The sequence below is a fragment of the Dipodomys ordii genome, unplaced genomic scaffold, assembly GCF_000151885.1.
Source record: "Dipodomys ordii isolate 6190 unplaced genomic scaffold, Dord_2.0 Scaffold157, whole genome shotgun sequence".
Taxonomy (NCBI): Eukaryota; Metazoa; Chordata; class Mammalia; order Rodentia; family Heteromyidae; genus Dipodomys; species Dipodomys ordii.
In genome coordinates this window covers 1,373,031-1,397,488 of record NW_012267373.1, presented here as the reverse complement: position 1 = coordinate 1,397,488, position 24,458 = coordinate 1,373,031, and the positions used below count along the sequence as shown (strand labels likewise).

General features: G+C 36.0%; 1 protein-coding gene across 2 annotated transcripts in view; it reads right to left on the bottom strand.

Annotated features, from left to right (window-relative positions):
* Nucleotides 1-24,458, bottom strand: part of Gopc (golgi-associated PDZ and coiled-coil motif containing) — a 35,883-nt gene that overhangs the window by 3,989 nt on the left and 7,436 nt on the right. Inside the window, exons 2-8 of one of the 2 annotated variants that reach the window (XM_013032836.1) lie at nt 17,359-17,523; nt 15,778-15,801; nt 11,428-11,603; nt 9,514-9,679; nt 7,527-7,622; nt 5,231-5,395; nt 2,735-2,915 (exon numbers count right to left, since the gene is read on the bottom strand). In XM_013032836.1, coding sequence (XP_012888290.1) covers nt 2,735-2,915; nt 5,231-5,395; nt 7,527-7,622; nt 9,514-9,679; nt 11,428-11,603; nt 15,778-15,801; nt 17,359-17,523 — 973 coding nt within the window. The remainder of the gene's footprint in view (nt 1-2,734; nt 2,916-5,230; nt 5,396-7,526; nt 7,623-9,513; nt 9,680-11,427; nt 11,604-15,777; nt 15,802-17,358; nt 17,524-24,458) is intronic. The other variant, XM_013032837.1, reaches the window with a different exon arrangement.

Genomic DNA, 24,458 nt, shown 5'->3' with positions numbered 1-24,458 from the left:
AATTCTCCAACTTTTTGGTTTCTGAAACCTTTATACTTTAATAAGGACTAAGTACTCTAAACAGTTTTGGTTTAGGTGGACTATGGTTATTATCATACTAGTTATGAAAACTGTAAAAAAATTAAAAAAATTAAAATATTGTTAAAATGACAAGAACTCAATGTTAATATAAACAACACAGAGTTGTTTGATGACAACTATCTTCAAAAACCAAAAAGAATTTTTAATCAAAAGAATATCATTATTTTGTTTTTTAAAATGTATTTTTATTGTAAAGATACTATACAGAGGGGTTGCAGTTACATGAGTAAGGCAATGAGTACATTTCCTATCGAGCATTGTTATCCCCCCCTTTGCTTTTCCCCTTACCATTCCTTCCTTCCCCACCTCCCCCTTCCAATCCTGAAATTGTAAAGTTCCTTTTCAACATAGTGTCTTGTACATCTTATTGCTACAATGGGTCAATCTATATCCTTACTTCAGCATTTTGTTATTTTTCTTCCCCAAATTAGAAAAATGTACATACAAGATGCAGGGCACTGGAATCAAATAGAGTGAAAACAGGGTTATGTTATACCAAGGGGGAAGAACGTACAAGAGAAACTAAAAAAAAAAATCACATAGTATAAGTACATAAAATAACAACAACAAATATAAAACCTCTTGTGTCTCTATCTTGGGGTTCATTTTGCTTACATATGTCATATGCATATAGCTTTTGACCTTTTCTGCTTGTCCTAGACATATACTAGTTATTGCAAATAAGGAAAACCAGGGGGCCTCTGTTTCTTTGGGCCTGGCTTACTTCACTTAATATGATTTTTTTCCAAGTCTTTCCATTTCCTAACAAATGGGACAATGTCATTCTTTCTGATGGAAGCATAGAATTCCATTTTCTTGATCCATTCATCTACTGAGAGGCATTTGGGTTGGTTCCCTATCTTAGCTATGGTGAATAATGCTGCAATAAACATAGTTGTGCTGGTACCTTTAGTATGGCCTTGTTTGTGATTGTTTGGGTAAATGCCCAAAAGTGGGATTGCTGGGTCATAGGGGAGTTCTATGTGGAGTCTTTTGATCAACCTACATACTGCTTTCCAGAGTGGTTGAACAAGTTTACACTCCTGCCAACAATGTAGTAGGGTTCCCTTTTGGCCACATCCAGCATCATTTGCTATTAGATTTCTTGATTATAGCCATTCTAACTGGGGTGAGGAAGAATCTCAATGTTGTTTTATGGCTAGAGAAGTTGAGCATTTCTTCATGTGTCTATCAGCCATTCTTGTTTCCTCTTCAGAGAAGTCTCTCTTTAAGTCTTTAGCTCACTTATTAATGGGGTGGTTGTTTCTTTGAGGATTTGTTGTTGGGGGATTTAATAGTTCTAAATATATTTTAGATATGAGACCCTTGTCTGTTGTGTAGCTAGTGAAGGTCTTCTCTCAATCCATCGGCTTTCTATTGATCTTGTTAGCTATGTCCTTTGCCATGCGGAAGCTCTGCAGTTTCATGCAATCCCATTTGTCCAACCTTTCTTTGATTTGTTGTGTTTCTGGGTCTCTATTAAGAAAATTTCCGCCTGTGCCTCGGAGCCCTAGTGTTTCTCTTATTCCTTCCTGTAATGTTTTCAGGGTGTCTGCTTTGACTCTGAGATCTTTGATCCATTGGGAGTTGATTCTGGTGCAGGGTGATATATAAGAATCTAGCTTTAGTTTTCTACAGGTGTTGAACCAATTTTGCCAGCACCATTTACTGAAGAGGCAGTCTTTCTTCCATTCTATCATTACTTTCTAATTTTGCATTTTGTACATCTTCCTAGTATCTGATTTTACAGAAGATAGCCAAAGTCTCACCACTGATTTTTTTTTTTTTTCCTGGTTGTGGGGCTTGAGTTCAGGGCCTGGGTGCTATCCTGGAGCTTTCTTGCTCAAGCCTAGCAATCTTCCACTTTGAGCCACAACACCACTTCCAGTTTTCTGGTAGTTAATTGTTTGTAAGAATCTCATGGTCTTTGCTGCCCAGACTGGCTTCAAACTGTCATCCTCATATTTTAGCCTCCTGAGTAGCTAGTACTACAGGCTTGAGCCACTAGGACCTGGCTCACCTTTGCTTTGGTTTAGTTTACTACAAGTGTAAGTAATAGTTTAGACATGAAGGTGCTCTTTGTACCATTAGTGTAAATATCAACAAATAAATGTGATCACAGTGTTATTTTGAAAAGCTGTGACTTCATGATAAACTCCCAAAGCTCTTAGAAACTCCTATGTATCATAATTGGAGAACCCCCTGCTCTAGATTAAAAAAAAAGTCCCAGGTTTTTCTTTAATATGTATATATACATGATAGCAATGGACCTAAATCAAAGGTCTCCAGGATCACGTATCTTGACTCTATAATGATGAGATATCAGCCTAAAATGACTCTAATTTGCTGTTAAGAGTGAAGAACTTATGTTAATAGATTTCATGCTAAGATCTACTCTAAAAACATGGATGATCTGTTTCAGGCTCTAGAAATCTTGAATTTTCTTTGTTTTCAAGAACCATAGTCCGAGATGATTCTAGAAAACACACATATAAATAAAATTTCAGCAGTTACTAGTGTACACTAAAACTATACCCAAGGGAAACTATTCATTGCTTTGGTTTCTCATCATTAAAATAGTATTACTGAATACCTAAGGCTTTACACTTAAAAAATTACTACATTCATTATGATTTTTAAGAGTGATTTTTACCTTGTAACACTTTGAGCTCCCCACTTGCATCCTTGCAACTAGCGCCTGTATTACCACCTCCCTCTAACTCATCAAGATAGAGACGGTAGCGATGTCCACTCTCGTCCTCATACTCCACATTTTCATCATCAGAATCCACTTCAGGTGCCACATAAACGACTTCAAATTCAATCTCTCCCCTCTAAAAAGAGAATGAAAACAAGCAATTAAACCAACGGCAAATCCAATCAAAACTGGATTTAAAAAAATCTTTTGAGGTAGGCTTAGGAATGGAGACTACAGATACTGCTCCTTTTCAGACAACAAATAATGAAATTCTAGAATCTCAAAGGTAAAAAGGGTTTGAGAGGCTCTAACTGTCCAGACCAATCCCTCAAATCTTCTTGAGAAACTCCCACTTAACTATACTAGCTGTCAATTAACTACAATATTTTTTGCTAACAGAAAAGGGGGGAAAAAAGGATGCCTATTAAATTTACATAATTTTGGAAATTTACTGTTTCAAACCATTTTTGCCATTTTGTACTTTACACAGCAATTTAGCAAATCCATCTAAATAATCAGATGTTAATTAAGTTTACACTAAGGAGACCTCACAAACTTTCCATTCTAATTCAAGAAATCCCTAGATAATGATTTGCTGTTTCTTACTGAAAAATTCTTGAACATTTCCCTAACTTTCTGAGTATCAGACAGAGTACTAATCAAGGTGTTCTGCCTAGTTAATGATAATAATTACTATATTTACTACATAAAATTATGGCCTTCAATTCTCAGAATAACACCACCATTGTAGTCTTTTTTACACTAACAAAAAAACCTCACTGAGTAACAGAGAAAGATAACCCTCAATATAAACAAGTGCATGGAAAAATAGAAATTTGATTCCAAAGTCTTTGTTCTTTAATAACAACTTTATACCCAAGTGCAAAATTATACATCATTTTATGTTAAAAAATTCTAAGTTATAAAGGTCATTTACCAAGAGATGACAATCATTATATATAGGTCTGCTCTTTTTAACTGAAAATTATAGCTTTCCTATGTCCTAGAGAAAGCATGCTATTTTGGCTGCTAACTACTGAATCTCTTATGTGTTCTTCTTTCCTACCAGTTTGAAGTTATGCCTGAAAAGTTGTATGTTAAAAGTTTATTATTGCCTCTTCATAGTTCCTTTCTCATAGCTGACATCCATCCTACTCTTCACATTTTTGGATTATAGTCACACTGACTTGAGAAAATACTAACTTGAGAGATCAGTAGCATTCCAAAATATCTCTTAATAGATAATGCTTTAAAAATACCACGCAGTGATAGAAATATGCCTGTGGGTGGGCTCAGATTCAAGGATTAATATGAAATGAAGACCTTTTTTTTTGGAGGGGGGGGTTGGTTACTGGGCTTGAATCCAGAGCCTCACAATCTTGCTTGGCTTTTTGGCGCAAGTCTAGCATTCTATTACTTGAGTCACATTTCCACTTTCAGCTTTTTGATGGTTAATTGAAAGATAAAAGTCTCTTGGATTTGTCTGCCCAGGCTGGCTTTGAACCCGGATCCTTAGACCTCAGCCTCCTGAGTAGCTAGTATTATAGGCATGAGAAGGAAGACTTGCTAATATGATTAGAAAGTCTTTCTTTCGATGCAACTTTTTTTTTTTTGTCAGTTGTGGGTCTTGAACTCTGAGCCTGGGCGCTGTCCCTGAGCACTTCAGTTCAAGGCTAGCGCTCAGTGCCACTTCTGGTTTTCTGGTGGTTAATTGGAGATAAAGAGTCTCACAAATGTTCCTGGCCAGCCAGGGTGGCTTTGAATTGCAATCCATGGAGTTCAGCCTCCTGAGTAGCTAGGATTACAGGTGTGAGCCATCAGCGCCTGACTGATACAACTATTTAGTGAGATTGTCAAGAAAAGTTATGCATTATGAAGAGTTGAGCTAATGAGATGTAAATTCATATTCAGTGGAGATTCAATTGTAACATGATCCTCAAGACAATTCATTGTACCACCCAAAATCTAAATCCTGAAAGCCCATTCTCAAAAGAGGAAAGAATGGGGCTGGAAAGGTGGCTCAGTGGTAGAGTACATGCCTTGCAGACATGAGGCCTTAGGTTTGATTCCTCAGCACCACATGAATAGAAAAAGCTGGAAGTGGCTCGAGTGGTAGAGCCTTGAGCTGAGGAGCTGACCTAGAGTTAAAGCACCATTACCAACAACAACAAAAAAAAAGAAAAGAAAAGAAAAATTTAAGACCACTGGCTAACAAATACGACATTAGGGATACATATCTTAATTCTGTAATTTATTTACTTTGTAGCTATGAGCAAATCTTTAAATTGCTAAGAACTAGCATTTACTTTGTTGAAATAATAAAATTAAACTAAATGAAAGTTGCTACTATTCCAAGATTGAAATAAATCTACTCACATTGTATTGTGATATCTAATATCTCTATATGGTCTTGTTATCAATGATGTTACTTTTTACACGAAGAGAACTTACCTGCTGAGAAAGTATGGTTACAGCTTCTTTATGCTTTGTGTCCCTTAGGTTAACACCATTGACTGCCAAAATAGCATCCCCAACATGCAGTCCTCCACACCTATCAGCAGGCTGTCCTGGATGGATCTCAGAGATGAGGATTGGAACCCCATGTTCTTTCCCACCCTAAGAACAAAAGGCAGTTAGTTTATACTTGTAAACAATGGTTATAGTTTAGGCATAAAACATTTTCTTAAAAAATTATACATTTAGGCTGGGAGCCAGTAGCTCACACCTATAATCCTACCTATTCAGGAAGCTGAGATCAGAGGATCACAGTTCAAAGCCAGCCCAGGCAGGAAAGTCCATGAGACTTTTATCTCCAATTAACCACCAGAAAACCGGAAGGGGCACTGTGGCTTAAGTGGTAGGGTTCACGCCTTGAGCTGAAGAGCTCAGGGACAGCACCCAGGCCCAGAGTTCAAGTCCCACAACAGACCAAAAAAAAAAAAATCAGATTTAAGTTGGGAGCCAGTAGCTCATGTCTATAATCCTAGCTACTCAGGAAGCTGAGATCTGAGGATCATGGTTCAAGTTAGCCCAGGCAGGAAAGTCCATGAAACTCTTATCTCCAATAAACTACCCCCAAAAAGCCAGCCATGAAGCTCTGGTTCAACTGGTAGAGGACTAGCCTTGATCAAAAGATGCTCAGGGACAGTGCCCAGGTCCAAACAAGAAAAAGAAAAAATATATTTAAATAAACATTTATACTCTCTGTAAATGGGTGGATGAAATTTCATTTGGTAAATAGGTTACTATAATCACTAAAGATATAGCTCTGTAAAATAGTTAATAATGTGCTTTTCTAAAAACATTACAGAGCCCAAAATACGAAAATGCCCTCCTCCCAAAAAACAATAGCTTTACCTATTAAACGTAAGAAAGAATTTATGGTCTGGGAAGGTGGCTCAGTGGTAGAGCGCTTGCCTTGCATGCCTGAGGCCCTGGGTTCGATTCCCAGCACTACATAAACAAAAAGAAAAAAAAAGCCAGAAGTGGCCCTGTGGCTCAAGTGGTAGAGCGCTAGCCTTGAGCTGAAGAGCTGAGGGACAGCGCCCAGGCCCAGAGTTCAGGCCCCACGACTGGACACAAAAAAAAAAAAAAAGAAAGAATTTATACACTAGTACATGTGAATACTAAAATCTGAATTGGTAAGGATAAACCAAATAGCTTATATCCTCAAATAATTTTAAGGTGAATTTTAAGGTGAATCTCAAAAAGTTGCTCTGATATGGAAAAATATTCAGTTGTGCAATGTACAATTGAGGAAACATACTAATTGTTTCTAGCTTAGATGAATATGTGTTATTTCTCCTACTCAAATTTATGAACTTTGAGGGTTGTGCAGTAAAAAAAGTAGTCACATGAGATTAATTTTTAATTGTAAGAAATATGTATACATGAGATTAATTTTTAATTATAAGAAACATGTATACATTAAATAATACACAAAACTAATAAGTTTACACAGTGCCTAAGTATTATCAAATAGTAAACCTACCTTATTCAGTGAAGAAGCCTGAAGCAACAACCCCTAATATACACAGCAAGACTGCCTCATTTATGGATTCATTACAAGTAGTTTTGACCACGTGTGATTTTTTTTTTAAAGTACAAAAAAAAATCAAAAGAAATTTCAAAAACAAAAATTTTAAATACAGTCACTTGGTAAGTTCTTAGTCTTTCCATGTTAGAGTCAGTTGTGTTTAAGTCGTGGGAAGCCAGGCACCAGATTACAGGTATGCTGTAATCCTAGCTATTTAGGAGGCTGAGATCTGAGGATTATGGTTCAAAGACGTCTTGGGCAGGAAAGTCCCCAAGACTCTAATCTCCAATTAACTACCAAAAATCCAGAAGTGGAGCTGTGGCTCAAGTGGTAGAGTGCTATCCTTAGCAAAAAAGCTTAAAGATAGTGCCTAGCCTTGAGTTCAAGGCCCAGAACCAGTACCAAAAAAAAAAAAAAAAAAAGCAAGCAAGTTGTGTGATCTGCTCAGTGTTTCCCTGTTCTTAAATCTGCCTCCCTAAAAAGTAAATTGTACCCCCAAATCAAGGTCAAAGTTAATATACTTAAGTAATAAAATGAAAAGTTTGGATTGAAATTTAGCAAAAGTTGCAGTATAATACTGCATCCTGACAATTTTAATTTTTTTTAATTGCTGTCTCCTTGGAACCATAATACAGATACCAAGGGTCTAGTATAAAGCACATGGCTGCACTGGATAACTGTAAAAAGGAAACAGGAAGTACTACTTCTTACTGTAATTGAAATGCCAAGGCCTTCATGATCTTCCTTAAGAAGGAGAACTTTTCTAATTGGACCAACTCCTTGACTTTTCTTTAAGGAGTCTTGATCCTTAATTGGAAGAAAAAAGGGGAAAAAGCATTACTTAAACAATACACCAAACAGAGGACAACTCATGCTATATAACTTAAGAAATATTTATTAACTTCCTGGCATAGATATACAACATAAGAAAGTATTAATAAGATTATAAGAAATCTTACAGCTTTCCGATATTGAATATGTAAAACACATGCATATCTTCCACTAACTTCTTCCTTTAACTTCCACACAAAACCCAAACCCACTATATTTACCACCTTGCCTCTAATACTCTGTGCATTGTAATTAAGATTCTTCCCCAAACCTACTACCAGTGGAATTTTCTTTATTGTCACTGATACCGATACTGCTCATCCAATTAATATTTTGCCATCACAACATTACTGGAATCCTGCAGAAAGCTGACACTGTGTGCTACTTTGTTTTGAACCCCACTTTTACCCTTGGCTTTCTGAGGTGGTCTGTATCTGAGCTGTTTCCTTTGCAGATTCATTTTCTTTCTTCGCTCCTTGGCCTGATTCTTTTTACTTTATACATACTTTCCATGATGACTTAATCAATTAAATGGTTTCAAATACGATAGCCGATCACCTTCCCAATATTTCAACTCAAGACTCCTCTCATGAATTCCAGTTATATATGCTCAAATGGATGGTCTTCTTAGGCGTCACATGGACACATCAAACACTGCATGGCTACAATTGATCCCATTTTTCTCTCCTGTATCTTTTCTTTCCTTTATCAATAACAGCCAGATTACATTCCACTGGCAAAACCCCAAACTTAAATTATTCCTTCTGATTAATCTACTTAAGCAATAGTTGTCAAGGACTTAACCCATTTGAGTACTGCTATGCTAATTCTCTTAAAGCTGTTCTTCCTCTCAAACAACACTTCCCTGCTTTCCTTGTGGTCTCCTTGGATTACGTCTTTCAGACTCAGTAGGAACATCAGTAAAATATGATGTCCTCTATGCTGTTTAAGTCTCATGATCATCAGATTAAAGTGTGACACATGTATTTAGTATAAAGTACTTGTGTTAACTGGCTATTCCCTAAAACTTCAACCTAATATTTAGCCACTTTCACAACAGCTATCTGAATGAGAATAACTATGATAACTCAGGTATCTGACACTATTCCATCTTCCTCCTAACCTTTCCAATTCCCAAATAGATAGACCTAGAAGTTAATAGGGCCGAGGGAGAGGGAGGCATCAGTGTCCTAGAGAAGACAATGGCAAAAGTTACATTACAATCCCTATTCTTCCACTAAACTCTAGGTACTTATCTTCTTATAATTTTGTAGAAGCAACAAATTATACTTAAGGTCATTACCTGATTCTAAGATATATGAGCCACTAGATAAGAGGTAGACAGATTTCACATATTAAGGTTTGTATTATCAAGTATCTGTTCTAATAGAATATAATAGATTTAATGATAGAAAGGAAAGCTCCTGTATAATAAACAAAGATAGCTACAGAAATAGACAAATGGACATAGATCTCAAATTCTACCATAATCTAAGACTAAACAGGTATAAATATTAGTCAGAATCTATATTTGGGTTTAAAACTTTCCTCAAATATTTGCCAATGTGTCAATATGACTACAATTTTTTGCTAAACTTAAGCATGCTCAATCATGATTTAAAACAGTATCACGTGTGTGCCAGTTCTGACTCACTGTGCGGAAATATCACTTTCACAGCATCAGCAAGTCTGTGAAACATTACCAACATTCTTTGAGTTACTCAACTATTCATCTACTTTATAAGTTGAATCCCATTTTCAGTTTCTGAATAAAGGCTTCAAGTACTACTAGAAGAAAAGAACAGAAAGGACTTGTAATCAAACAAGAAGGAGGCGGCTAAGGGGAAGCAGCAGCAGAACAACATACATGGCCTGGGGGTGCTTGCATGGGTCGCTTCAAGTCATTCCGACCTCTACAGGCTCGGATAACAGTTTTGTGCCGATGCAAATGTATTTCAGCTTCTAACTGGTTCCAGAGCTTATCATGAGCAGGTCCCTTCATGTCTCGTCCTAGTAACTGTATTTGTTGGACCCTTCATATTGAGATGAAAGTTTAGTTAGTTTTTTGGTTTTGGTTTTTGTTTTTAACCAAGGTTCAGAAGAATTACTAAACATTAAGTAGCTTTGCATAAAACTTTGAATCTTGAATAAAATTCTGAGGAGCTTCCCAATGTATTTCATATTTATTAAAACTGAAAAAAGCAGGTATCTTTAAAGGAAAATCAGTAAAAGAAATTTGTGAAGACATAAATGACAAATCCTTTAGCAATATATGCTTAAAACAAATTCTGACAATATCAATTAACATGTTTTACATCTTGCTTACAATTAGAGTAACTTAATAAACTCAGATACTACACTATTAAATATTAACTTTATAGACATCACTGACTGTACAAAAAAATTTCTTCTGATTTTTTGTAAATTTTCTTTTCTTTTTTCTTCCTTCCTTTCTTCCGTGTGTGTGTGTGTGTGTGTGTGTGTGTGTGTGTGTGTGTGAACAATGGGACCTGAATATAAGGCCTAAGTGCTGTCCCTGAGCTATTTCACTCAAGGCTAGTGCTCTGTGCCACTTGAGCCACAGTTCCACGTTAGCATTTCTGGTTAATTTGAGGTGAGTCTCACAGACTTTCCTGCCCAGGCTGGTTTCAAACCATGATTCTCAGATCACAGATTTTCACAGGCATCAGCTCTCAGTATTGAGCTATGGATGTCCAGTTCTCTTATGAATGATTTTATTTCTTTAACATTCTATTATCTTTAGGTAATTGTACAAAGGGCTACTATTCAACATGTCAGCTTATAAATATAATGCACCATGATCAATACCATGCCTTTCAAATGATTACTTTAAATGTTTTTGGAAAGTTTGTACTTCACCATGACACTGAGAACTTTGTTTCACATCACTTCTCAATGTAACATTAAAACAATGACCATAAAATGATTTAGTACTAATGATGAATCACCAAAGTTGGTGAAGTATGTACTTAACAAATTTAATGGCAACAGAATTCCATTTTTATGATTTTCATGGTTTTTATGAAAAAAACCATTGAATTTCAACAGTTTTTTTTTTCAGGAGCAAGAAAAATTATTTGTTTTTATTTCTTTGCATTACAAGATTTGAACTCAGTGCCTCATTACTTATTAGGTAGACACTCTACAACTTGAACTATGCTCCCAACCCTTCTTATGGCTTCAGTTATTCGGGGGGGGGGGGTGAGGGAGGTGGCTTCATGTTTTTGCCTGAGATTGACCAAAGACCTATTTCTCCCACTTGTCTCCCAAGCAGCTGGATTTCAGAAATGTACCACGACTCCTGGATTATTTTAGAGATGGGAGGGAAGATCTCTTAACTTTTTGCTCCCCCCACTAGTCTGGAACTTGATCTTCTCAATCTACCACTTCCTAGTAGCTGAGATTATAGTTATGAATCATTGTACTTGGTTGAAGATAGAGTTTGTTAGGAAAGTTCTGTTTGATATGTAACTATTACTTATCACAGTATCAAGGCAAGAGTAGCTCAAAAGTGATGCTCTGAAGAGTGTTAGCAACATTCTACATGTTAAAATCTGGTGTGTAGTCTCTGTAAAATACATTTATTTTTTATGAATAAGCCTGTAGCATATAATGTGGTCAATATCAATTCAACAAGTGCAAGTCATTGCCAATTGTAAAGTAATTCTGAGGTAAAAATTAATGTTTTATTTATGAGCTGTCAACCTCTTTAAATACCCAATCTGTCACAAGAATATAAGCACAGCAACTTTTTACATACCTTCCTGCCAGTTCCTTATCCAAGTACTTGGCAGCTAATCGTGCCCCATACACTTCAGCCTGGAGAACAGCTATATGTCTACGAAGAGCCTCATTCTCTTTTCTCAACAATTTCACTTCAGCTTCAAGTTGAGCTTCTTTCACTTTTTCTTTTTTGTTTGCTTCAAGCTCTCTTTCCTATAATTTGTTAAAAACATACAACTTAACAAAAATTCACTTATGACTCCTTAGCAGTAAATATATATAAGCACACAATGTAAAATGCCAAAAATACAAGTATACAATAAAACTACTGCCATTTCATTTTCATAAAATGGAACTAAGGGTTGAATCAGGTTCTGTGCAGGTTTTGAGACAGTCTCGCTATGTATCCCAGAATGGTCTCAAACTTGCAATCCTCTTGTTTTGCCTCCCAAGTTCTGGAATGCTGAGATTATAGGTGTGCATAAGAATGCCCATTGGATATGGTTCTTTCTAAATCTGGGCATTTTTCTAACCAGCTCTACCTTTGAAAATTACAGTATGTATATGTCTACAAATCAAAGGTTATAAATGTAATGTGCAGAATCTAAACACAACACAGACATTTAGTTTCAAGTAAAATGAGAGCACAGAATAGTATTGCCCAAAGGCAAACAAACTACAAATCAAATATGTACATAGAATAAATGTGTGGGATGAAAATAAATGCTTCTGAGAGTGAGTAAGGGCCTACAAGTTATCCTAAGCATTAATTCTGGATCAAGAAGACCATCTGAACACTTCAAACTTGCATTTATATGAGTAGAACAGCTTTTAATGACTGATTTACCAAACCTATGGTTTACTATAAGATCTCCTTTATGAAGAATTTCCTTAGCACCAGTAAAAAATAACAAAGACCTTTTCAACTATACTGCCACTGTTAAATAATTATTTCCCTTTTTATTCTGGATATTGAAAAGCTACAAAACAAATTTCATCAACCTTTTAGCAACTTATGGAACATACTTTAACATTTTGATCTACTGTTTTGAATAACTGATGCATTAGTGCACATATGTATTAGCTGTATATATTATATATATATATATATATATATTTGTATACACAGGAACACATACATATATGAAGAAGCTAAAAATTTTTAAAAAACTATCAGATGATGGGGATAATGATCATTTCTTTGGCTTAAAAAAATTTTTTTTTTGGTCAGTTGTGGGGCCTGAACTCCAGGCCTGGGCACTGTCCCTCAGCTCTTAGCTCAAGGCTAGCCCTCTACCACTTGAGCAATATCGCCACTTCTGGTTTTTTCTACTTATGTGGTGCTGAGAAATCAAACCCAGGGTCTCATGTGTGCAAGGCAAGCACTCTGTCACGGAGCCAACTTCCCAGCCCTTCAAGTATTTCTTATATAACAAGTTTGGGGTATAGATCAATTGTAATAGTAATCCCAAGACCCTGGGTTTGATCCCCAGCATCAAAAAGAAAAATATATATATTAAGAAAGTTGTTACATAAGTGATAAACAGAAGGAAGATTAGCAGATTTTATAACTTCTATAAAAAAGTGCTGAGAACTGGTGGCTCATGTCTGTAATCCTAGGTATTCAAGAGGATGAGAGCTGAGAATCAAGACCAGCCCAGGCAGGAAAGTCCATGAGTCTCTTATTTCCTATTAACCACGCAAAAGTGAGAAGTAGAGCTGTGGATCAAGTGGTAGAGTACTAGCAAAATAACCTCAGGACAGCGCCCAGTCATAGGACTGGCATACCCAACATACAAACACACACACACACACACACACACACACACACACACACACGCACGCACACGCACGCACGCACACACACACACACACACACACACACACACACCTAGAACATATTTTCCAGATACTGTTTATAGAAAATCCAATTAACCTAGAATCTTCCATTTATAACAACTTTAGAATTAATAGCTCTTTTTTCTTGTCTTTTTTTCCTCTTTCATTCTTTTCCTTTTCCTTCTTCCTTTTCTTCCTCTCTTCGTCCCTCCTTCTCTTCCTTTCCTTCCCTTTTCACACAAGGTCTTATTATATAGCCTAGGCTGGTCTTGAACTTACAATCCTGCTGCAGCTTTCAGAGTTCTGTATTATAGACCTAATAGTCATGTCCATCTCAAAATGTACTTCAGAACCTATTTCCTAAAAAGGCAGCTGTCAGACCCTCCCTCTCACCACAAACATCATCAACAACCAAAAAAAAAAAAAAACCCAAACAAACTTTCAATAGTATGAACAAAAAAAACTTATGACGTTTACTGATATTAGTGCCATTTCAGAAAATACATTTTTTGTGCCTGTCCTGGGGCTTGAACTTAGGGCCTGGGTGCTGTCCTTGGGCCACAGCTCTATTCCCGCTTTTTGGTAGTTAATTGGAGACAAAAGTCTCAAGGACTTTCCTACCCAGGCTGGATTCAAACCTTGATCCTCAGATCTCAGCCTCCTGAGTAGCTAGGATTTCAGGCATGAGCCACAAGCACCCAGTTTAGAAAAAAAAATTTTGGGAGACCCACATTTTTTTGGTATATAGTCTAAATAAACTATGGTGAGGATTGCCTACTTTCAATTACTTTAAAGAGCTTTTTATATTACAGTATTGATGTCCCAAATGTGTATTAATCAGCCATTTTTTTTAATGAGTCAAACCTTTATGAGGCTGACAAACTCTGAGGCCTAGAATTAATAGATGTAAGCAAGAACAACATTAGAGAAGCTGCGCATAACGACTTCTAGATTTAAAGATCATTTTTGGTTTTTTGTTTGTTTGTTTTTGGCCAGTCCTGGGGCTTGAACTCAGGGCCTGGGCACTGTCTCTGAGCTGCTTTTGCTAGCACTCTACCACTTGAACAAGAGCACCACTTCCAGCTTTTTCTCTAATATGTGGTACTGAGGAATCAAACCTGGGGCAGCTTCATGCATGCTAGGCGAGCACTCTAACACTAAGCCACATTCCCAGCCCCTTGTTCCATTTTTATTTTATTTATTTTTATTTTTTGCAGGTTGGGGGCCTGTGTGCTGTCCTTCAGCTCTTCAGCTGAAGGCTAGAGCTCTACCACTTGAGACACTGCACCAGTTCCGGCGTTTTCTGCTTATGTGGTGCTGAGGAATCGAACCCAGGGCCTCATGTATGCAAGGCAAGCATTCGACCACTGAGCCACCTTCCTAGCCCCCTTGTTCCATTTTTAGATAAGCTTTTTGTTACTTTGAAAAATGAAGTTTAGTTCTTATTTTTAAATATTCAGAGAATATAGTTTTGAAAAAAGTAAAGCCATAAGACAAACTGGAACCTGATAAGTTGAGGTTAATGGGAAAGATATTTAGGATTTACATATTGCTATTTTTTTGAGGGGGGGCGTTCCGGTCGTGGGGCCTGAACTCTGGGCCTGGGCGCTGTCCCTCAGCTCTTCAGCTCAAAGCTAGCGCTCTACCACTTGAGCCACAGCACCACTTCTGGCTTTTTTCTTTTTGCTTATGTCGTGGTGAGGAATCGAACCCAGGGCCTCATGCATGCAAGGCAAGTGCTCTACCACTGAGCCACCTTCTCAGCCCATATTGCTATTTTGAAAATAATTTCTGTTAATTCTGAGAATCCAGTTGTAAAGGTCAATTATTCTCAAGCCTATTGAAAAGTCTTTATATATTCAGTGAATGAAGAAAACAACAAGCACGTTCTTCTTTTGGAAATAAATTCAAATAGAAACCGAGGGAGTTAAAAACTAGACCTGCTTAATATAACTCCCATTTCTTTAAAGTAGAAGTCTGAAAAACAAATAAAAAGTAAGGTAGAAATCTGAAAAAGTTGTAATTCATGAAGTCGCCAAAAACTGATAGGTTCAGCTGAGCTCAGGTATATTCCTAGCTCACATTTGTAATCCAAGCTACTCAGGAGGCTGAAATCTGAGAACTAGGGTTCAAAGCCAACCTGGGAAAGAAAGTCCGTGAAATTCTTATCCCCAATTAACCACCACAAAGCCTGTAGTGGAGCTGTGGCTCAACTGGTAGAATGTGAGCATTGAGCAAAAAAGCTCAGGGACAGTGACCCAGGCCCTGAGTTTAAACCCCAGGATAGGCACAATACATAAAACAAACAAAACAGAGAAACTGATAGGTTCTGCATTAATGGCTATAAATCACAAACAAAAAAAGAATCTTTAACAACATGCAGTGAGAAAGGTACAGTAGACCATCACTGAGCATTTCAGGTATTGAACACTGATAAGCTGCAATCATTAACGTTATTTTCAAACACAAGTAGTGACAACATGTAATATGCAAATAAAACACTTCAGCATGACATATTAAAGCAAAACACAAATGACACCATACTTACCAGATCCTCCACAGAGGGGACAGACTTAAGATACAAGAAAAAAGTTTTATAATTAGAAAACCATCAAACAAATAAATTTATCTAGTGGTATAATCTTTCTAAGAAAAATTACCGGAAGTGAATGCCACTTGGGTAAGGTTCACTAGAACAAATATATTTACAAATCTATTAACAATGACTATTTTATAGTAGTGGATTAAAACATTTTAAAATCAAAACTAGTTATCAAAACTGTTTCAGTATTCTTTCCTTTACAGTACCAACAACTTGTAACAATAAAACTTGAGGTTAAATTATTAAGTGAAAATGTAGATTGTTTTCTTAATGTTAATATCAAATATCTCAAAGAAATAGTATGGCTTTTATTAATTACGTGACACTACTTAGATTCATATACCTTCAGAATTTGAAAGAACTTTAGGAAAAGATACTCATGTAAATCAATTCTAATACATCTGTACTAGACATCAAACAAAATTAATTGAAAATAAATAACAAAAAATATTAACTCTCATCACACTATCAACACTACTTCACATTGTACCTCTCCCAAGCTCTGTCTTAATTATTAAATTCTCTGTATCATTAAAAATATCTGGTACATTACGTATGTTCAATACACATACACGGGCATATATATGCTCAGTACACATATATATTCAATACCCATGTATATAATCAATAAATAAACATGCTTAATACAGATAAGGTTAGACTGAAATGAGACCTAAATTTCTTTTCTATTAAAACTATATTAATCACATGGTAAACTCATAATATACAGACATTTTTAAGTGTTCAGTGGTAGGGAAAATGCTTATAATCTATGAAGAGCAAATGAAACTTGTTTCATTCCATTTTCCTCCCTTTCCTATTAAAAGAAATCTGATGTTATTGGAGGTGGCCATGTGATCAAGTAGGATGCTGACATGCAGGTAGGGTAGGCAATGAGATGCTGACAGAAATTATTGGGAATTCCATGAAAAATTATTTAAGAAGGCTAACACAGCTGAGAATTAATTAATTTAATGAATCTTTTTACCCCTCCCTTAGATAATTCCCTTTCTGCCTGGAACCCAGTCATGAAGAAATTCTGCAGATGGGTTAAATATGGCAGAGAACAATAAAATAAGGAACCTGGATGCATGGTCCCTATGGAGGTGCTGTATCAGTTCCTGAATGCCTACCTTGGGATTCTTTGGGGAGAAAAGTAAGTACTATGCAAAAATGAATACTATTCAAATCCCAATGTTACTTGGGATTTCTGTTATATGAAGCTGATTTTGATTCTAACTGACAAAGAAGAACAAAAAGTTGCTTTTGTTATAATCATGAATACCCTGAATATATTTAATGTGTGTATATGTATATTTTTAAACAGAATAAAATTCAAACCATCAGGTAATTATTAATATTACCACTGATAATCTCCTGCTTCTGATACTGTGAACCTATGATCACAAACTACATTTCCTGTACTTTCTAATATTTCCCCAGTGAATATATTTAACATTTGATAATAAAAGCATCATTAAAAATTGTTTTATATATCCTCTACAATACTGTTGAGTACCTACTTACCAACTTTGCCTTTATAGTACCAGAGTCAACACTCTGACCAGTTTTAGCATGAAGCTGGAGCTGAATAGAGTGCAACTGTAAAAGTTGATCATGTACTTCTTTCTCCAGTACAACTTTCTCTGCCTGGGTTTCTGTCAGTTCAGATCTCAGATCCACCAACTGTGCCTTATAAAGAAATAGAGAATATTAAGAATGCTTAATTTTTATTTTTATTGCAATAATTGTTATTCAGGATTGATGGAACATATCCTTGAAATAAATACATGAACACTAGAAGATCATTAGCTGATCAAGATACCCACCTAACCTCCCAGGAAAGTAATGAGATACTGAGTGGCAAGAAGTTGAGAATTCTACAGACAAATACTGTCTAATAATCCAGGATGTTCCTTCTGTTTATTTTACTTACTTTAAGAAGCAGTCTTTTCACTGTTTCACCTGTACCTTCAAAACTTATGAAAATATATAAGTATGGGATGATTCGTCATCCTGCACAGACAGTATATGATGGTAATCTACTAACATTAATCATATATTAGAGGAAAGGCCAGTAACTAAGGTTCCTTCTTCAGCTCAGAAACAATTAACCTTTCAGCCTACTCACTATGTAGTAAAATTATTTTAAGTATTAAGGAACCAGCTACTGAGACAAGAAGCCTAAGAATTTGATTGTGAGTTTTTAATTACACCATAGCAGAACAACTCATCAAGACCATGAACTTTTCAGTTAGAAGTTTTTCATTTTTGTACAACCAATAATATTTTGTTTTAGTTTTACCCTTGTGCATTAGAAGTGCTCTTTGTGTTTGGTCTTCTCAAATGGGCAAGAGATCAAAGATCTAGGAAGTAAAGGCCAAGAACTATGCTGGCGTGACCAAAAGAAACTGTCAATGATGTTATTCATGACACATACGCCCTTGAGAAGCTTTCTTGTCAACTAGAGTGACAAATCTGCATGTGACCAAACAAAAGTATAGCAAACAACTGTATATATTGAGAGGTAAGCCTGTCATAAGAAATTCTATGGTAAAGGAAGCCAGTAAAGAAAAGACTTACACACACACACACACACACACACACACACACACAAAGTTTAGAAGGCCTTGTAAGGAAAACAAAAACAGGGAGAAAAAGAAACAGTAAAAAAAATCTAGAGATGGAAGAAGTCTAGAAAAGTAAGTGGCAGAGAGCTACTAGCACATTAGGCAATTTCTCTGAGTTCAAGGAGCGAAAGATTAGAATATACCTCTATATCCCACCTGTACTAAGTGCCTAGAATATAAAGGATGCTCAATAAGAATCTGTTAAGTTGAAATGAATTATCTAACACTAGCCCCGAGACTTACAATATTTTATAGCCATTCAAGATTTCTCAATTCTAAAAGAGGGATAATACTCATGACTTTCATACAATTACTGTTTTGCATGAATTCTTCATTACTGCTTTTGGGGGATACAAAAAAAAAAAAAAGAACAAGTAAGGTGACAGCAGTTCATACCTATAATACTAGCTACAGAACGGGCTGGGAAGGTGGCTCAGTTGTAGAGCGCTTGCCTTGCATGCATGAGGCCCTGGGTTCAATTCCTCAGCAGCACATAAGCAAAAAGAAAAAGTGGCCTTGAGTTAAAGAGCTGAGCAACAGCACCCAGGCCCAGAGTTCAGGTCCCATGACTGGACACCCCCCCCCAAAAAAAAGAAAGAATTTCAGTGTGAGTAAATGATCTCTTTAAAACAACAACAGCAACAACTAGTTACAGAAGGCTGAGCTCTGAAGATCAAGCACCGAAAGACACATTTGAGAGACTCTCATTTCCAGTTAACAAATAAAAATGCAGAAGTGGAGGTATGGCTCAAGTGGCAGAAAGCCAGGGAAGTGCACAGGTCTTGTGAAAACAGTCTGCGCAACAACTGCTCCCGAGGCAACTCCTCATATAAAACACATAAAAAGATTCGCTGAAAAGACACAGGTGTGAGAATCTAGTCCATTTTATTTGCTGGAGCAAGATTAAGTGTTTCAAATTTACTCTAATTTAGCAATATTTAACTCTTTTCTTACCTAAGATCTAAGCATTTTAGCTAAGAAAAATTAGTCACTAATAAATTTTATGTCAAAATGAGAAATTTCTACATATAATTTAACGAATTTCTTTGAAATACAGAATTTCAGTCATTTTAGAATGTTATGGTTCGCTTTCAGTATGAATGTAATATCACAATATTTTAGAAATTATAGAATTTTACAACTAAAAAGATTTTAGAGGTCATAAAGGCTATGATAATGACAATTAGCATTCAGATAAATGAAACCAAGACCCATCAAGGTTGTTTATTTTCTAAGACTACCCAGTTGTTCAGTGGCAAAATAGCACTGGAATCCAATTTCACTGACTCCTAGATAGGACAGCAGAAGTAATATTGACCAGGCAGCAATAAGGAAAAATTGTTTTGATAGTCACAATACATATGTTTAACTTACTGACAATATTCATACTACCACAAAGCAAGCATCTACCTACCATATGGTGGCTGTACACATTCCACACGTTATCTCTAATTTTTATTACACATCTCAACTTGGAACTGGAGGTCAGGATTTAAAAGATTATACAAGTTAATAAGACTTGAAACTAGTTTGAACATTAAAAAATGAAAAGTCAGAGCATTTTTCACCTCATTGTCTTTTTTAACCAGAAAATTAAGAGGAACAACTGATTTTTTAACCTTCTACCTTAAAATTTCAACACCGCCAAAATGTTTGAAAGGTTACAGGAGGAAAAAAGGAATCTGACTTACAGAAAAATAAACTGATATTGCTTCAAAACACAAAAACCGAATTAGCAACAATTCCAAAATTAGTCATATATCCAAAGGAGATAAATCAGGATGTAAGGCAATATCTGCACACATTTATTGCAGCATTATTCTCAATAGCCAGGTTAATGAATCAACCTAGATGTCCATCAATGGATGAAAAGATGAAAGTGTGGCATACACACCCACACAGACACACAATGGAGTATGACTCAACTGCAGAAAAGAATGATGTGTGAAGCAACAGGGATAAAGCCTGAGGACAGTACCTGAAACAAACAGACATAGAAAGACAAATTACTACATAACCCCACTCATATGTGGCATCTAAAAAAGTCCTTTCAACAGAAGTAGAGTATATCGGGGGTTAGCAGAGACTGACAAACTGGGTACCATAGACGAGGAGAGACTGGTCAATAGGTTGGATTAGAATAGGTTAGATTGGAAGTATATTCTAATGTTCTATTATATAGTAGGTTCTTTTATACAATAGGATGATTAACATGAATGACAGTATATATTTCAAGGTAGATAGAAGAATGATTTTTAATTATAAAGAAGTGATTAACGTTTAGTTATAGACTGCTAATTATCCTGATTTGATCATTATAAAATGTACACATGTATGAAACCATATTGTATTCATAAATTTATAAGTATAATTATTATAATTAATCACAAGTTAAATTTTAAAATATCATGCTATGCTGCACAAAGGAAACATGAAGCATTACCAATAATGAAATGTGAAATAGGGACACTTGACCTAAATAACATTAGAGGATCATCATTACATAACAGTTAATACTATTGTATTTCTCATCATATAGACTCAAAAACCTCAAACCTTTCCACAAGACAATTCTTTTTAATGTAATTATTTTATCCTTATATATTTCTTTTGGGGGGGGGTCTGGTCGTGGGGCCTGAACTCTGGGCCTGGGTGCTATCCCTCAGCTCTTCAGCTCAAGGCTAGCACTCTAGAACTTGAGCCACAGCGCCACTTCCGGGTTTTTTCTTTTTGCTTATGTGGTGCTGAGGAATTGAACCCAGGGCTTTAGGCATGCAAGGCAAGCGCTCTACTACTGAGCCACCTTCCCAGCCCCTATCCTTATATATTTCTTAACTACTAGAAATCAAACTACACCAAAACCAAATTCTTTTATTGTTTCTTATTATTATTCCACTATGTTCAAATCTAAACCTCTGCCTATGTAATCTAAAAACACACAGCAGCTGCACTTCTTTTCTTTCCAAAGATAAACAAGATTTTTATTCCTAAACTGTTTTATGGGTTGAAAAAGATACTAATTGGTCTGGGATATAGCTCAGTGGTAAAGTGCTTGCCTAGCAAGTACAAGGTCCTGGGTTTGACCCACAGTACCAAAAGAGAATACACACACACACACACACACACACACACACACACACACAGAGTTAACAACAACAACAAAAAACAAACCCAAGCCAGGTGCCAGGGGCTCATGTCTGTACTCCTAGCTACTCAGGAGGCTGAGATCTGAGGATCACAATTTCAAAGCAAGCCCCAGCAGAAAAGCCCCAGTGAGATTCTTATCTCCCATTAACCACTCAAAAACCAGAAGTAGAGCTGTGATTTAAAGTGGGAAAGCACTAGCCTTGAGCAAAAGAGCTCAGGGACAGTGTCCAGGTCCTGAGTTCAAGCTCCATGATTGACCAAAAAGAAAAAAAAAAAGATACTAGTTATTTTGCCAAAGCACTCTCTTAAAAACTTCATGTTTTGTAGGAGGGTCAAACTAAAGTAAAAAAATGATTAATGTCTATTTACAGTTTAAGATGAAAGTATAGATGAAAGTTTACATCTCAATACTACTTATTAAGTATCTACTATTCTCATCTATACCTATCAACTTTCAAAACTTACAAAAAATGAGACTGGATCCATTTACTTGTGTAACATACAAACTTTAGGCCAATATAAGAATCCAAAGACTTCTTTACTTTGAACATGTAGGAACTGAGGCCAGTGAGACTATGGTGCCATTGCCCTAAACTACAAATTGCGTGGATTAGAAGTCAGACTTCCTGCTATCCTTTATAATGTTGATAATAATAAGAAAGATAGTGAGGAAGCAGTCTATGAGCTCAGAAATGACCCAACCTCTAAGTGAAGGATTCTAAACTCTGCACCCCCTTCATGTTCACATTGACAAGTACTGGAACATGGTATGAACACACCCAGACAAGTAAACAGGTACAGACACACAAGGAAACGAAAGCACACACTCTCCAAACTGGGAATCACAAAGAACATGGCTGATGCTAATTCACAATTTAACCGTAATAAAAATACAGCACAGAAAGCTGGCAATAAAAATCTACATATTACCTAAAATTGCTTCTACACCTTTTGCTTTAAAATATATTGTACATATACATATACATGTGATGTTTAACATAAATAAGGATTTCTCAGTTTTAATGTCTGGAACAGTAATAACCATAATATATTACATATAACCCATAAAGACAAAGGTCTCTGGGGGTACCCCAAGTTTTATGAGTGTTAAGGGATCCTGGAACCAAAAGTTTGAGAATCTTAGAGCTTTTGGAAGAAAGCTCATGTAATTGGATAATAGAAGTAAGAAGAATGGTAAGGTACATCACTAGATGAATAGCCAATTTGTCAGTCATAGTAAGGAGTTTAATTTTTTTTGAAAATTTCAGCTGAGGAATTTAAAGCAAAATGACACTATCGAATTTATGTTTTTTTAAAAGGCACCTGTCTGTGTATGAGAGACAACGTGAGTAAACCAAAGTTGGGAGATTTGAGCTGGAGGCTAATAGATAAAGCCAAGATATATCCCCCAAAGCTACACTACTTAGCTCTAAATCTGGAAAGTTCAAACAATATAAAACATTGCCATTTTAATGTCAAAGAAATAGACTTGGGAGTGGGGTGAAAAGAAGAATCAATTTATCCAATTATTTTAGAAAATGTCACAAAAACATTAAACCCACATTCAATATCTTTCTATGATCATGTTTTAAGTCACATTTTCAACTTTTTATTTTCTTTTCTCTTCTCAGAGTTGAATATATTACACAGGAAAAGGCTCTGCCACTGTGCTATATTGCTGCTACTGAGTCATTAATTTATTCATGTTTTAATTAATTCAGCCCTTAGTTTTGCTTTGTTTATGCAGTATTCCAGCTTGAACTCAGGACCTCAAACATACTATGCAATTAGGTTTTTGAGACAGAGTCTCAAAACAGCTCAGGCTAGCCTTGAACTGACTGTGTAACCTAACCTGGTTTTGAACTTAAACTCTTCCTACATCTGCCTCTCAAGTGCTGAGATTACAAGATACATGTACCACTATGACTCTCAACTTTTTCTTAAAATGGAAAACTATGAAATATTAACTCACCAATTGTATTATAAATGATATACCAGGAGAGTAACTGAATCTGCAGATTTCTCCATTCAATACTATGATGGGAACTATGTCGGATCAGATACCATGGATACAGAGGCAAAAAAAAAAATCTCAGCTCTCATGAAGTTTATACTACACAATAATTGGTGATAATCTTTGAAGACTCATGGCAAAACACTCAGGGTATTTTAATCAGTTAATCAATGTAGATAAACATTTATTGTGTGTACTAGGATCTGGGAACAAGACATGGGTAAGAGACATCCCTTACAAAGTTCACTCTCTATTATGAAGAGATACACAAAATGTACTTTTCATTACAATGCAAAGTGTGCTGAACTCTATTACAGATGTATCTGTGATACAATTTAAAAAGTACAAGAGGGATGTCAGAAAGATGATGTTGAAGGAGATCTGCTAATACAGAAGAAAAGTTTAAGATAAGAAAACCCCTGGCAAATGAGATAACGATGTAAGATATCAGAACCTTTGACATTTCATGTGTAAGATCCAAATTTTCACATTTAAAAAGGAGCCAGACTAATTCTGTAACTTACATATAAGGCATCCTAATATTCATACTCAAAAAGAATTATTTGATATTCATTGTGGCTGGAGAACACTACAGAAGAGAAAACAGCTAAAAACTAAAATGGATTAGCTTCCCCCCAAATTAGCTTTCATAATGCATTTGACAGGTCAGATTATTTTCCTAAGACACAGACTTCATCTTCTAAGAGCTTACATTCTTCAGGCAAAGAGATGTGGCAACTACCCATTATAGCTGAGTCCACAGGACAGACTAACTATAGAATGGAGGAATTAGTGAGGAGAGCCTTCCGAGATAATATGTCTTATCATGAGTACGT